Here is a 16,218-nt window from a genome sequence, read left to right as displayed (position 1 = left end):
CTAAACAAAACTGATGGCATATTACGCATAGGAATTCCATTGTAAAGAAGCATCAACTAAAGCATTTCTATTCATCAGTTTGGTTTTCCCACTCAACACAGACACTCAAAACTCACCAGACAGTGCTCCCCGCTCTTCATTTTCACTATCGCTATCAACTATGTCATTAAGTTTTTCAATGTCTGCCAGTGACTGCCCAAAATGAGTCAACTCTTCATCTTCATTGAGGTTATACAGATTCTTCTTCTCATTATTGCGCTGGAAAAATTAAGACAAGTAAGCCAAATATGTTCTAGAGCAAGCAGAAGTAGAACAGGCTAGAACCATACTACATTTGACCTTATTACTAAAGTTTATATTTGAAAACCATACAAAGTAACTACATAAATCCTTCCTAGGCAAATCTGAGCAGGAATGTGGTTTACCTACTGATCCATCAGAAATACTTTACATGTTACAGCTACATAATGTATAATTTGACTCAATTCTGTGAGGAATTCCCGATAAACTAGTAGACGATTCTTAGAACAGCCTGCATGTCAATACAAAAGTCAGGGGGATGTAATCAACAAAAAGAAGATTACATGGGGCTTTACAACAGATGAAACGGTCTTGCTAAGGCACAATGCAAGAGGTAATGCAAGCTTAGAGACAAGGTTCTGGTGAGAAGCAATGGAACAGCATTTCTATCCATCGCTTATTGTTCAACTCAAGTTACCTGTCTTTCCAAGGCAAACCTCTTCAGCATCTTCTCTTCGGGCGTTAGTTTGGTATCATATTCACCAAACCGCTTATCTCTGAACACGCTTGACCGTCCCCTTTGCTGATGTTCTTTCAGAAGAGTAGCCGTACGCTAAAAAACAGTTTGGGGAACAATAAATATCACTCACCATCTTGCTAAATAGCTCAACCTAAATTACAAAGAAAACTCTGCTTGGAATCAAGCCTGAAGCCTCGTTGCTCTAGTTCATCCTTTATAGCATTGATTACCCTAAGGCCCCCAACGTCACAGTTCCTTTCACCATCAGTTTTCCTTCACTTTTCCACCACAACATATTTTATTGTGTTCTACTTAAATTAATGAATGATACAAAATTCTTTCATAAGATCCACAATTAAAATTGAACTACAAGACATACAGAATCAAAGACAAAAATATAATCAACTTAATGAAATGTAATCTACCAATATCATACAATATTACAAATAAACATTCAAACTCAAATAAATAGTTTTTAGCATTTTTGTCACTGCAACAGAATAAGCATCATTATTCCCACTATACAGTATTTTCCATTGTTCTTCCACACCAACGCATGCCCCACAAAAAAATGCATCTTTAAAAATTTCCTCTTGAAATATGCAAAGTAGGACATGATCTGTTTTGGGCTTTCTACAGCCTCTGTATCATTGAAAAAGCAGCACGTTCAAGGCCTTATAACAAGAATTTCTCGAGTTGGAACCACATTTAATCTGAATCACACATTTCGATAGTTATGATCAAAAAAACTTCTAAATATTTATCTGGGGTTCCCAACTTTTTACTTCATACCTTTGTAGAATTTATAATTTTGTCTCCTGCCGCAGGTCTCACACTAATCATATGAACACACCTCCATTTTTACTAAAACGTAATTCATTAGATCATTACCATTTAGATGTATTTTTTCTAGGAGGGCCACATTTTGTGCCTCAAGTACATGCTGTAAAATCTGATAAAATGAGGATGCCTGGATTTGTTATCATTAGAGAATCAGTACTCTTTGTTACAGAACCATTACGCATTGTTACCCAGTATTACCCCTTTAGGAATTATTGCATCATGTTTAGTTATCCATCATTGCATCCTGATTTAGCTATCCATTATACATTGCTGAAGTAGACACTATCCACATTATTAGACTGACACTTTGTATGCATTAGCCATTTGCATTATGCATTTGAAGAGAGAAATAGGCCCTGTTATATGAAGGGTTTGCTTAAGTTAGGTCATTGCCATATATGATTGAAAGAGATGCTTTTAGAATGATATGTTTGCATTATAGCGCTTGCCATTAAGCACTAGAGAGAAGCCTTTTCAGGCAATGAGATGCTTTGAACACGGGCACAGAGAGGATTTCGGGATGCAGACAAAGCCAACAGTGGAGTGAATGGAGAAATAGATGGAAGATGGTGTTTTGCACAGCACACGGAAGGCCAAGGCAGAGATGTGATATCCTATGTCACTTTGACACAGAACACATAGTGACCAGAACACGAAATACACATGACAGACTGGCAGGCACTGCCTGAATATAGAATGCTGACAAGGTAAGAGACATTCTTTGCTTAGAGAATGTAAGTAACCATGGGAATGAGTGCGTCATTGGATTGGTAGAAGCAGAGGTGAAGAGAGAGGAGAGTCCCTGGTTGTTAGTAGTTGCTGGTAGTCGATGTTGGAGAATGGGGTTAGATACAAATGGAGTTCGTTCGAGTTAATTGCTGATGGAGTTTTGGATGGGAGAATGAGGGAAAGATGTCTTGGTGCAGCAGAATCCGATGGCTTTGGCAGAGAGATGGCAGAGCTTGGCAGAAGCAGTTCGAGTGACCAGATCTTGAGGGGCCTGCCACTAACTGGCTGATTGCAGAGTTGTCCATAGAGGAGAGACTTGACAAAGAGAGCTGGAGACAGAGAGATGCACAAGCAAATGGGAAGTATGGTCCATGGCCTAGATAAACTGATTGATTACAACCAGTGGGGTGGCTTTGCTGATGGGTTTGGGAAGGACATGGCATCTGAAGGGGAGGTTCCCGAGCCAAATGAGTGGGGACAGAATGGTGTGCCATGGAGGTTGAAAAGGGGGGATGGGCACCCCTGTCCCCTTCCCCCTACAATTACGCCCATGATTAGAACAGACACTCACATAAAGAGCTTTGGGTTTGGGAAAGGGGAGATCAGACTGGGATTGTTTTAAGAGTGAGTGTGAAGCATGGTGTGGATTGGAGAAGTTTGATTCTGCATGAAGGAGAGGATTGCTGGATGTTTGACGCTTGCATTTAGACTGCATTAGAATCACAGGCTTGCATCACAGGATTGCATTAGAAACCTGTAAGGTTTATAGTTATTGCATGGTAGATTTGCACCAGAAGCATAAAAGGTGCAAATTCGATATTGGCTAGAGTTTTAGAATTGTCTGCCTCATGCTTTGATGTGCATAAATAAATGTATTCCATTGTAATAATTGAATCGAATCATGTGTTTTCTTTGTGTCTTGTGTTTTGTGTCCATAGAAGTAAGATAGGTTTATGTTATTAGGTGTAAGATAGGAGTAACAGTGCACAAAGGCCCTGAGATACGAAAGCGGGGGAAGGGGGGGTATAGTGATCCACACCCCCCCCTAGGAGATTGTCTAAGACCAGTGCATGGTTGCCCAGGGGAGTAGGGATTAGTTTACAGACTAACAATGGAATATTTGCTTATGCAGATTATACAGATCATCACGCTCCGTCACTATGATTCACTGATACAGGCCCAAGGCCCACCATCAGAGGTGTGCTCTTAATGAAGCTAAAGCTAATTCAGATCTTAAAACGGTTACAGGCACACAATTAGGCAAAGACAGAGCCACACGCCATATTTTCTCCGCCATACGGTCCAAAAACGCTGGTTCCAATTGTTGATTAAAAGCCATAGCATACATCACACTACTGGAATCACTTTTGCACAGTAAAGTGTTATCAGTGGTGTTAACGTGAACTCTAAAATAGTTCAAACGAATGTGGTACATTTGGGCTCCAAACTGCAAAATGTGGGCTCCAAAATGCAAAATATTTGTCATTAGCCTATCTTCTAAAGTGCTTTAAGCGGCTTTGAAACCAAATGAAAAACCAAGTAATTAAGTTCATGCACCCCAGTTTCTCTGTTCCTAGGTTCCATTTAAGATCAAACTTACTCTTGGGCCTATTAAAGCGCGTGACTAGTTTTCTTCACATTTATCTTTAATTTGTTTTTCACCCTATATACACACACATGATTCATCAAACTTTAGAGACATACTTTTGTAGGGTCCATAAAAATTATGTTGTCTGCATAACTAATCCAGGACATTCTTGTGTTTTTCAATCTTGGAGAAATAAATGCCACTTTTGGTAAATATTCCTTCAGGTCTGAAAAATTCAGATGAAAAAGACAGGGTGCCAATACAGAGCGCTGTCGTAATCAGTTTGTGGTTGACATTTCTGCACATTCATTCAAACTCTCAATAAAAGGTGTTGGAATGTAAATGAATTAAAATAGTGAATAAATCTTCTGGAAAGCCCCATATCCGTAGCTTACTCCGCAGACAAACCAGATTTACCAAATTGAAGACTTGTGGAAGCTATACACAGTAGAACCGTTTAATGTGGTACCTTAGCACCCCCACCCATAACCCCCCCCCCTTTTCCTCCCCCACCACACTCCTAAATTTGATTTGGAATTTACTTTCACACTTTTTGACCAGACCTCGATTCTTTCCAAACTGAATGCAGCAAAAATCTTGCCTTCTACATGAAGATGAGCAATAGGAATAACCCGAGCAATTATAGGCCTATTGCCCTTCTTGTGTATTGTAATAATGTTCGAAATCAAGACGGTGGTGTGGATTTTCTAGCAATAATATAGAGGAACAAGAAGAGAAGGATTGGGGAAAACATTTCCAGTGCGCTTTTTTTTTAAAAACCGTTTATTAAATTTAAGTTACAGGCCAAACAATACAACAAAATCCCCATTACACGGGACGTAACATATCCCCTCTAGCCACCCACCTCCCCCATCCGAGCCCCACATATAAACCATAACGCGTCAGCATATCCATGTCACAGCAGAAGTTCCAACAAAAAGAGAACCTATAGTGCACTGTTATTATGAAGGAGATAGCTCGTAGGCCAATCCCCACCAGAACAAGGGGAGCAACTCAGTTCAATGGCCAGGCACCTTCAAAGCATTATCAGATTAGTTTCCGTAGCGCCTTGGGATGATGAGACCCTCCCGCCGCACTGCTCATCAGATATGTAGGACCTGAAGGCTACCCAAAAGTCCATGGGTCTGCCAGTGGGCGGGAGTGAATGGTTGTACTGTGTCTCTCTACGTTCACACAACGACATGGAGTTCACCCAATGGTGTAGGGTAGGGGCCACAGCCGCCCCCCAGGCAGGGTCCACCAATGACCTGGCGACCACGGAGGCCATGCTCACCAGGCATCTATCACTGTTAGATCGCAGTTCCACCAATGCCAGCAACCAAGTTTTAGGAGTGAATGGGATTGGATCTTCTATTATCTTTTCCATAACGTCTGCGATGGCCCTCCAGAAGGGTTAAATAAGAGGACAGAGCCAAGCCACGTGATAGAAGTCAGCCAAAGACTATCTTTCACAGTTCGAAGACCTAAGTGGGAATATTTTGTGCAAAGACAAAGGAGAGTAATACAGCAGATATAGAAACTTATAATGAATCAAGCGAAATCTGCTATTAATGGAGATTCATTTGGACTGACGCAGTATAAACACCCCATTGTGTCTCCGTCAGAGATTGTGTTAAATAGCTTTCCCATTTAGTCCTATATTGGGATGAAGAGGGGGACACCAACAATCTAGCCATACCGTACAAAGATGAGACCGCCCTTCTAGAGGATGTCAGGCTTGTGACATACTCCAGAATTGGGGAAACAACCAGCGCTAAGGGAAAATCCGGCCATCTCGACCTTAGCACCTCACGAAGACGGAGGTACAGCAGCATAGTGAGCGGAGACCAGTCACCCCTGGACTTAAGTTCCCTCCCATGTTATGAATTTACCATGCGGAGCAACATCCCTCAACGTGAAAATACGCAAGGTCTGGAAGTTCTGAATAAATGTGTTTGAATGTGAGGGGGACCACACAAACCCTATAAAAGGCCAGCAGTGGAGAATACCACAGAACCAAACCCGCCCATTTCGCCAGTTGATCCCAGGCCCTCAACGTGATCTCCAGTGGTTGGACCTCCACCTTTACATGACGCTCCCGGACAGCCCAAAGAAAGCCCCGTAAGTCTTTGGTCTGTGCGATGGCCCTCTCGAGATGGGAATGGGGACAGCCATCCGAGGGGGACCACCACCAAGTAGAGTATTGGATCGGAGCGATAAGATAGTAAAGAAAGAGATTAGGGATCTCTAGCCCTCCCTTCTCAAGCCCTCCCTGAGCGTACGTACAGCACAACGTGGATGAAGATATGCAAGGGCGTTTCCCTGCCCAGATCAGTTTGGACATCGGAGCGCTTACGCGTTTCCAGAAAGATGTAGGGGGCCATATTGGTACGTTATTGAACACATAGTGTTTCGGCAAGATAACCATTTTAGACAACGAGATGCGGGCTGCCTGAGACAGGGGAAGTCTTATCCAAACATCTACCTTATGTTCCAAGTGTTGCAGGGCAGTGATGTCTCGAATAGGCTAGCAGGAGAAGTGGACACCCTTATGCCTAAGTACCGGATTCCCCGCGGACACCAAGCAAAAGAAACAGACATCCTGTGCAGAGACCCCAGGAGTGATTGGAAGAACTTCGGATTTAGGCCAGTTTATTTGTAGGCTAGAGACGGCCCCAAATGTGGATATCTCCTCCATCACCGGTGGTAAAATAGGACGAAGGTTTTTTTTAAAGTATAACAGCATCCGCATAGAGGGAGACAATAGATACATGATAACTGATTGTCACTCCACGGTGAGAGTGGAACTCCCTCAGGGCACAGGCCACCGGCTCGATAGCCATGGCAAACAAGAGGGGGGAGAAGGGACAGCACTGTCTAGTTCCGAGTAGGGTAAATAGGAGAGGACTGAATGCAGTTTGTGTATAACAGGGCGCGTGCGGCTTAGTACCGAAGCTTGGTCCAATGGAGAAACATGTTACCCACGCCCGTACGCCAGAGGTCTTCAAACAGAAAAGGCCACTCCACCGAATCAAACGCCTTCTCCGCGTCCAAAACCATCGCAGCGATAGGGACGTCCGGGTTCACATTGTGAATTAATGTAAATAGCCTACGCAGATTATTTTGTGTCTATCGGCCTGGAATAAATCCTGCCTGGTCCGGGAGAATCAGAGCGGACATATGAGGAAGGAGCCGGTCCGCAAGCAACTTCGCTAAGATTTTATTGTCCGCGTTTATCAAAGATAAGGGGCTATAAGAAGAGCATTTCCTAGAGTCCTTGTTGGGTTTAAGCAGTACCGTGATCAAGGCCGTCCTAGTGGCTTCCGGCAGCACCCCTGAGGAGGCTGCCTCCTCGAACATGTTACATAAATGTGGGATGAATAAATCAGGGAAAGCCTTTTACAACTCAGCCGTGATCCCGTCCGTACCGGGGGCCTTGCCATTCGGAAGCAACCGTATTACTCCACGAAGTTCCTCCACCGTGGGGGGAACATTAAGAAGCCCCCCGACCTCAGAGTCAAGCCAGCCCAGGGCCACCCTATCAAGATATTGGGCAATGACGTTGTGACCGGCCCCGCCACGAGCGGTATAGAGCTCTTCATAGAACTGATGAAATACCCAGTTTATCCCCACCACGTCTCTGACATCTTCCCCTGTGGGGGATTCCACTTCCAGCATAGGTTCCAGACGATTCTCCTGCCTTATGGCCCAGGCAAGGGTCCTACTCGGGCGATCACCCTCCCCATATCTCGCCCGCAACACCGGGTCACCCAGGAACCTCTCCTGGCTGTCCATTAGTGAGCGAATTTCACGTTTCTTCGCCGACAAGTCAGCCTGAAGCGTGGGGGGAGTCAGACTCCCCCAGGAGAAGCAATATCCTCCTCCACACGGCCGATCGCCCGGCGAATGCTTTTCAGGACCCCCCCCTTCCTGAGATATACACCAACCCCGCAAGTAGACCTTAAATGTCTCCCATAAGACACCGGGACTAGAGACTGAGCCCTCATTCAAATGAAAAAAATTCTGTAATGGCCCGGTGCAGATCTTCCCGAAACGCCCCATCTTCCAGAGCACGAGCTCTGAAACTCCAACGGAGTTGTTTAGGGGGTAGGGGGGGGATGGACCCCTAAAGCCTCACCAGTACCGGGGAGTGGTCCGACAAAGTGCGAGGGAGAATCACCGTACTTTCTGCCACCCGTGATAGCTCAGAGAACAGAAATATATAGTCAATTCTAGAGGAACTCCCGTATACACCTGAATGGAATGTGTATTCACGGGCATTTGGATGATGCGAACGCCAAATATCGACTAGAGAGTAGTCTGAAGCTATGGAATGCCACGTTTGAGCTGCCCAAGTAAGTGGCCTAGGGGCTGATGTTGATCTGTCCAGTGTGGCCGAAAAGGGCTAGGTTAAAATCTCCCACCAAAACCACTACGTACCCCGGAAATGTCCGGAGGTAGTTCTGAGCATGACAGGAAAAACTCGGGAAAATCATAATTAGGGCCATACATACTTACAAATATAACAGGCCAGGCCGCGATCTCACCAGCCACCAGAATAAAATCGACCCTCACCATCCGAAACCTATTTGTGCAGTTTGAATTCCAAGGTACGGTGAATGTATCTTGCCACCCCCCGGGAATGAGACGAGTAGGAGGAGCCATATCTATGTACACCCCCACCCAGACAGGGCAGGGGGATTGTGATGCTTGCCTATGTGAGTCTCCTGTATACAGAAGACATTGACATGATGATTCCGAACAAAGAGAGATAAGACGTGTCTTTTTAGCATTGATGAAACCCCGAATATTCCATCTGAGTAGAACTTTCTCAGAATGAACCGGGGTGTGAAGACCCAATGAAGTGGTCAGTGTAGCTGCAAATCAAAAGCAATTGGAAAAACCTGTGACAAGAGGAAAACCCCCAATAAAGGACGGCAGACATTTTGACAAAACTTGACGCTAGAAAAGGCATACATGGCTCAGAAGGGAACGCCCACCCCTATCCCCCTTGAACTGGGAGCAATCGAACACAGCCCCCCAACAATTTGAAAACCTAAGAAAAACCCTCTCCACCCCTCACCCATGCCAGAAACCCCAACCTACCGGCCTGCAAGCCCCACCCTCCTACAAACATACAACCTCACAAAATGTAGGTGCCGCTGGGCATGTGGGGTGCCGGCGGCCACTGTACCTCTTAATAGCAGAGGCTCATTTTGGAAATAACTCTGTGTAACTGGGACCAAGAACTGCACAGTTAGGTCCCAAGGTTCGCCAAGGGCCCCGCGGGCAGGGCATAAGTACTTAGGGGACGTCTCCAGCGGGCAGTGGACTAGGATGACTGTCGGGGAGAGGACCCCGCATCTGGGAGTTCCGAGGCGAATCGCTCCGCTGATTCCAGGGTTGTAAAGAATAAGGTCTTCCCCTGATAGACGACCCTTAGTTTTGCAGGATACATCATAGAATAACGGATATCTTTCTGGCGTAAAGTACTTTTCACCGCCAAGAACGGCTTCCTCAAATTCTGCACTTGCCGACTAAAATCCAGAAAAAGTCCGATTGTAGCAGACCCCCACCTGAGTGACTTTCTTCCTGGCAGCACGAAGCAAGATATCCTGATCCCGATAATTAAATATGCGGGCTATGATGGCTCTCCCCAGTGCCCCCGGGGGAGGTTTCGCCACCAGAGAGCGGTGGGCCCGCTCCACCATGAACATGCTTGTGACAGGACGGTTGTCAAGGACCTCACAGAGCAGTTTCTCCACAAATTCCTCCATTTTATCGAGGGGGGGTGGACTCAGCGACCCCTGTAATCCTAATATTGTTCCTTCTTGACCGACCTTCCAAATCATCGTTCTTAGCCACCACTCTTTTCACCGTTTGCTGGAGAGACTCCACCTCACATTGAAGCACTGTAATCTTATCCTCCCCCTCAGCGATCCGGCGCTCCGCCTCAGACATCCTCCCACACAGCTTTTCAATCTGTGCAGCGGAAACGTCCACCTTGCAAGTTAGCGCATCAATGTTTTGCGCCTAGACTGTGCTGCCTTTGAGCGCTAACAAAGTTTGGTTAAGAGCCATAAGGTCGAATTGAGAAGAGCCCGCCTCGGGCTCCTGTTGCGAAGAATCTGACTTGGCATACTGGTCCATCCTTGCCTGCTTCTTCTGGTTGCCCATATCAGGCTCCAAGGGTAGACCCAAGCCGCGCGCAGGCTGGCCCTCAGGATAAAAGGTGCCCCACACAACATCTCGGAGGCGGGCGATGTGCAACCAAGCGGGACAATCCAACACACACCCCCGGGAAGACCCCCACCAACGGGGCGAGAAGAGCAGAGGGGTAGACTGCCGCCGATCAAATAGACCGCTATAAGGCCACCAAAAGGACTGCACCAGCTCTTGCAGATTCCTGAATGATGATTAGTTGGAGACAGGTGGGCAACCCTCGCTCAGGAAGGAAGAAAGAAAGAGAGGGTGCTGGCCCCCAAAAACTCAATAAAATGGCCCACTCGTTGCGATCCAGTGATTCAATGCACAAACCATTAGCCGTCAATGGGAGGAAAGGGGAGGAGGGAGGGGCTGAACGGGGCCGTAGTGGACAAAAGAGGGCCGCTCAGTGCTTCTGTCCACAAGTCAAAACCATAAAGTTTCTAGAGCAAAGAAATGCTCCGCCATTCCACCAATACGGGGCTCGAGGTGCACCGCGGTGCGCGGGCCTCCAACTGAGCAGGCGCAGGGCCCCACGCACAATGCCCCTCCAGCTCAATGCCACCAGTCAACAACCATAGAGGGAAGTAGGGGAGGAGGGGGGACAGACCCACAGATACCTCAATAGGATTACCCAGGCATGGCAATCGCGGTCCGTCCACCCCACCTCAAAACAGAAGTGCACCCCAAGCCTCCACCGACTCACCGCACAGCAGGATGCAAAACCGACGGGGTCGGGTGGGGAAGGGAAGGGAACGAACGCAGGATCTCAGCCGCGCTGGGCACAGCGGGCGAACTAGACGCGGACGCAGATCCACCAGAGTAGATGAAGGGCTCTGGTGAAGGTGGGCCGCCCGCGCCGCTCTGCAGATGAGGTGGCCACTCCTCCAGGCACCGAGGAAAAAGCAGCCAGCACTCGGTCAGCGCACAGCCAAGACTCGCGGACCCAAAACGCCACCACAGGGGCCCGAGCACCAATCCTCCCAGCAGGAATCAGTCCGGAAACCAAGGCGGCGGTGAGAGGCAGGCCGCAAAACAAACTGCCGCCTAGAAAGAGGGCCGGAAAGCCAGGCAAACTCCGGCGGGGGAGGGGAAGCCCACCAAGGAAACAGCTGCGGTGCCTGCGAAGTCAACAGTCCGCCACACAGCGTCCACAGGTCCACGATGGCAGGCTATGATAGATCCCACTCCGAAAGCGTCCGATGCCCTGCAACATCTGTCCTTCACCCCAGCAAACGTCAGGCCCGCAGGATGTTCTCCATATTTGCGAGCCTATGCAGGACGACTCCCAGGCTGCGGCCATCTTGTAGCGTGCACAACAGCGCCCCCCCTTTCCAGTGCACTTTTAATGACAATGTTGCCCAGCCCATTAAGTCCTGCAGATCTCGATTTAGACAATTTCTGTATTTTTTTTTGTAAAAGCTCGAAATGCTGGTGCCAAGAATCTTCACTTCTTGGATTCAGCTGAGCTATATTGTCTATCATCTTTTGACCTTTGACTAATGTCAAAAAAATGAACAAACGGCATTCCTTTTCTTTTATTTTTTAGAATTGCATCCAACATTTATTCTCCGTCTCTTTGAATCATTAAGTGACGGTGGTTTTTAGCCAATTTCTGCAATTTTGGCATAACCTGTGCTTTTTTTCCTATTTAGATACAATCTCTCAATTTGTCTAATCTCGAACCTTAGCCTCTTTTTTGATTGCACCTGGTAATTAAAATAGTATTTAAGCATAGACTATTCCTTGGATTCCAAGATATTGTTTGCACATGACATACCTACTGCTGTCGTCACTGCTGTCTTGGCTCTTTCCCAACCCACACCCACTGTCAACATATGATGGTCACTTTCTGTAGTTTCAATGACATTCGGATTCATACATCGTAGAAACACGGGTCTCGATCACAAAGATAGAGTCTATCCTGGCGTTGTACTCTCCTCTAAACCATGCGTTTTTACTAGGGATGTCTCCACTCATGTTCCCGTTAAGTCGAACAAGGCCCCACGTTTCCAAGCAGGTACTCCACCGCAAGCCATTGTTTGCTTTCTGAACCAGGTGTACATTATTCACTGTGATGGCTGTTTTTTCCATTGGGAATTCCAAGCATGTGGAATTAAAGTCTCCTGCTATCTTCATTTCCTTACCTGTTGATGTTTGTAATTCTGCTTCCAGCAACAAATTCACCTCTTCTAGCACTCCATCAATAGGAGACTGGGAGGGATTCTAGTACAAAAATATTAACAAAAAGCAAAACTCTTAACCTTACCATCCAAGTATGTAGCTTTGATGGCTAATTTATACTAGCATATATTCAAACTCTCTAGAGTATGTAACACATTTGATTTCAAGCAGCCATCGGACCAATCAACAGGCGTCCTACCCAGTGCAAACTGCCTTTCATTGAAAAATTACATAGCCGTCCCAGACCACGTCAAATGTGGCGCATGTATCCATTAGAAAAACAATTTGGAAATATGTAAGAAAATTACACAAGCTCCCATTTTGTGTCAATTTACAATAGATAGTTACTGGAACTCTTTGGGAAAACTAAAGACTGTCTAGTATGCATTTCCAGCTACCTGGTTGCCATGACAAATCTCTCTATAGTCTCCAGGAGTTGTTGCCAGAGCATGCATTTTCAAGTTTGGACCATACTTTACATTATGATATTTTGAATTTGGCTCTACCATATTGCCTAAATTCAAATCTAGACTGTCACAAGGTGTCAGATCGTAACCCATTTGCCTAATGTCTTCGGTCTCTGCAGTGAGCATCACAGATACTGCTCGAGTGGATTTTTTAAAATTATAATCTCAGTCATAACTGGTTGGGGGAAAAACAATAATATTGTCTTTTGTAGTCCGAGATGCGGACTTTCGTTAAATAATGGCAAAACATTCATGGAATTTAAAATTAGATTGCCACTTTCAAAAATGTATTCCAACATTAAACCATTTCCAAAAGAGTGAAAACTTGAGGTTTTCTCTTTGTTAGAATTGACAATCATACTGGAAGTTTCTCAACCCGGCTTCTTATTTGGGCCAATGTTGTCGATAGCATCAATGGAACCTTGCCTGGGCACAACCTGCTGTATAACATCCTTACTTACGCATTAACGTCTGCATGCCTTGTTTCCTGAAGTAACAGAACATGGAGTAGACATGTCAGTATGAACAAGTGTTTTGTTGCAATTGAGCAGTATGCCATTAATTGTGGATCATTTTGGCTACTATCAGACACAAAATGCCTAGCTGGTGCTGAACCTGCTGGATCAACACAATGTATAAACATTTCAATGGCTTTGTATTTCATAGGCAATTCTGAGTTTTGACATGACTCCACTTTCTGATTTTCCATGCTCTTCTTTGTCCGTTGTAGATCTTGCAATTGTGTTCCAGCATTACTGTTTCAGACTACGGGTGATGTACTCAACAGATTATTTGCTGCTTGATCTGCTACGTCCTCAGTTCTGTGTAGCGATCTCAGGAATTTCCAGGAACGTTTCTTACTTTTACTCTTTTGATGATTCTTTTTAGCTTTCTTTTGAGAAATAGGGCTTTCAGCTTGTATCACTACAGAAGTATGTTTATTGGAAGCTGGCTTTGATGGGTCTTAAATTACTTTTCCTTGGGTGCCGCAACAATTACCTCAGTTTGTAGAGATGCACACGTTAATGGAATTACTGTCATGGCCTTTGTTACCATCTCAGGTTTTCCATTTACAAAATTTGTTTTAACACATTTATTCATTCAACCACTGCTTTCATTTTGACCTACTTCTTTCACAGTTAAACCAAAATGTTTAAGCAGGACTTATTTCACTCAGCATTAACGCGTGAGCTCCAACTTCGTCTCTAGTATCATCATATAGGTTGATGAAGGAGCTTAAAACAACATTGAGGGCTGATCTAGTTTGAGTGGTTAGTTTAATTTGATCGTCCGCTTCTTTCAAAGTGTGATGCATGTGTGGATGTTCTGTATTCATTTTTGAAAGATGGAAGTTAGTTGAATCTTTTCCCCCATTAGGTCTGTCAAAGCCAAGGGAGTTCCTGTCCCAGGCATAGATCAATCAGACTAATTTCCTTCCAATGCAGAAGTGTTATGAGAGGAAAACTCATTAATTAGTTCCACTTCAGTAGACAGTCTACTTGCGCTACTGTCACCGTCCTCAATAGCAACCTTCCTTAAATCAGAAATACTGTTCTTTTCGGTACTGTACCGAGCGACTGCATTGCTGTGTTACAGGTACATGCTCGATCTTTTCTTAGGAAAGAAGCAGGTAATTGTATATTCCTGGGCGTTTTTGTCACAAGCAACTCGCCAATTGAATAGGCAGGTTTTTTTCTCGGCATTTAGAATACTATTAGACAAATGCTGTCCATCAACCAGCGCTTGGGGGTTTTGCATCAGTGCTCTAACCGTGGTAATTATTGATGTCGGTGTGTCTGCAGTTATTTCAGTGTGTTTATTAGCCAATGAGTTTGAGCAACATGACATTTTAAGAGTCCGATTTACTGCGTAGATTGTACACACGCAGTGTCAGGTTTCTTAATTGTCGTGAAGAGTATGAAACCTCCGTCCACAAGTATCGCAGAGAGAGAGAATACAAGATTACTCCCTATGCAACCATTGAGGCCACAGGTGGGTGATCCTCGAAGCCCGGAACCGCGGAACGCTGATAACCCCAAGGCTGCTGCAAAGGAAAGCTTTGATTAGCACCAAATGAGCACAGTCAACCAGAGAGACTGAATAATAGCGGGAGCTTACCTAAGCAGGGAGATGGTGTGGGCGTATCCCCTGGGCTTGGTGTTGGCTCCGTGGAAGGGGCACGTGAGCTGGTTCCCCGGAGAGGGGCGAGGAGCAGTGGCCTGGGTGCAAACCCTAGCCTACCCGCCTGTAGCGAGTGCAGAAGAACCAGAATCAATGACTTGAAGACTTGATGTAGCAAGGAAAGCAAAACGCCAAATCCAATAAGGACAAACCAAGACAGTCCGTAATACAATCCGAGGTCAGGTGATCTATCGAGGTAGCAAATGCCAAAGAGCAAAACCAAAGCAAGTCCATGTAGAAGTCTGAGTCATAGTTCCGTGAAAACAAGTAAATCCTGATCGCCGATCGCCGTACAGAGTCCTCCAAAGTGAACAGCTGTGAAGCAAGGACTCGCGGGTAGTTCAAGGTTTAAATAGAGGCCGCCCCCGTGTCACATGACCCGCGAGGGAAACGGGTGAGCGTGTCACGTGACCTGCGAGCGGGACACGCGAGTGCGGATTCCGTCTCACTGATCGCGGAAGCGGCTGTCTGCGAGCATCATCCTGCAGACACCATGGGAGGTGCCAACGAAGAAATGGGGAGTTCCCGTATTTGTGTGCCTGCATGTAGATGCAGCGGCCCCGGGGGTGAACCCGCTCACGTGACACCCTCCCACCGTGAGTGACAGAACGGGAGGCTGCAGGTAGTGTGACTGTAGTGTGATTGCTGCGTGACCTAGGTGCTTGTGCATGGTGTGAAGAGGGAAGTGAGGTGTGCTTGACGCGGAGAGCAGGAGGCTTGGTCCTACCTCACTACCTGCCATTTAACTGCCAGCACTCTATCGCACTCTTTACACCACAACGTAAGATTTTCAATCAGGAAATCACACTATGGAAATCATAACTAGTTCTATTGGGACTGGCAATTTACTTAAAACTAAATAAACCCAGTAATTCCTACAGGTTAGCTGCAGTGCAGTCTGATGTGGCATTGTCATCATAACATCCAAAAAATTAAATCTTATTGACATAATCAAAATACTATTAAATCTAAAACAAAATCGTTGCAGAAACACTTCAGAGGCAGCAGAGCATAGACAGCTGGGTGTCTTGCACTTTATTACGAAAATGCTAGTATGGTGGGAGGAAAGAAGACAGACCAGGGTCTGGCATGGATAAGTAATGGACAAGCAGAAGTGAAGATGTGGCAAAGTTGGAATTCTGAGAATGACAAAGACAGGTGGAAAAAAGTTAAGACGATCCAGAAGAGGAATTGGAAGACAAGGGGAAAACGAGACCATGCACTCTTTTTGGACTCCTAACATCGTAAGAGGATGCGCATGA

The 16,218-nt window shown here is 45.8% G+C and overlaps 1 protein-coding gene across 1 annotated transcript in view; it reads right to left on the bottom strand.

Moving 5' to 3' along the window:
- NOP14 (NOP14 nucleolar protein) overlaps positions 1–16,218 on the bottom strand; it is a 423,446-nt gene that overhangs the window by 338,597 nt on the left and 68,631 nt on the right. The window contains exons 2-3 of the mRNA XM_069632061.1: positions 719–853; positions 117–258 (exon numbers count right to left, since the gene is read on the bottom strand). Coding sequence (XP_069488162.1) covers positions 117–258; positions 719–853 — 277 coding nt within the window. The remainder of the gene's footprint in view (positions 1–116; positions 259–718; positions 854–16,218) is intronic.

The sequence above is a fragment of the Ambystoma mexicanum genome, chromosome 6q (assembly GCF_040938575.1).
Source record: "Ambystoma mexicanum isolate Mex_15411 chromosome 6q, UKY_AmexF1_1, whole genome shotgun sequence".
In the NCBI taxonomy this organism is placed as follows: Eukaryota; Metazoa; Chordata; class Amphibia; order Caudata; family Ambystomatidae; genus Ambystoma; species Ambystoma mexicanum.
The sequence above is the reverse complement of the archived record's forward strand: the minus strand, read 5'-3'. Positions and strand labels throughout refer to the sequence as shown.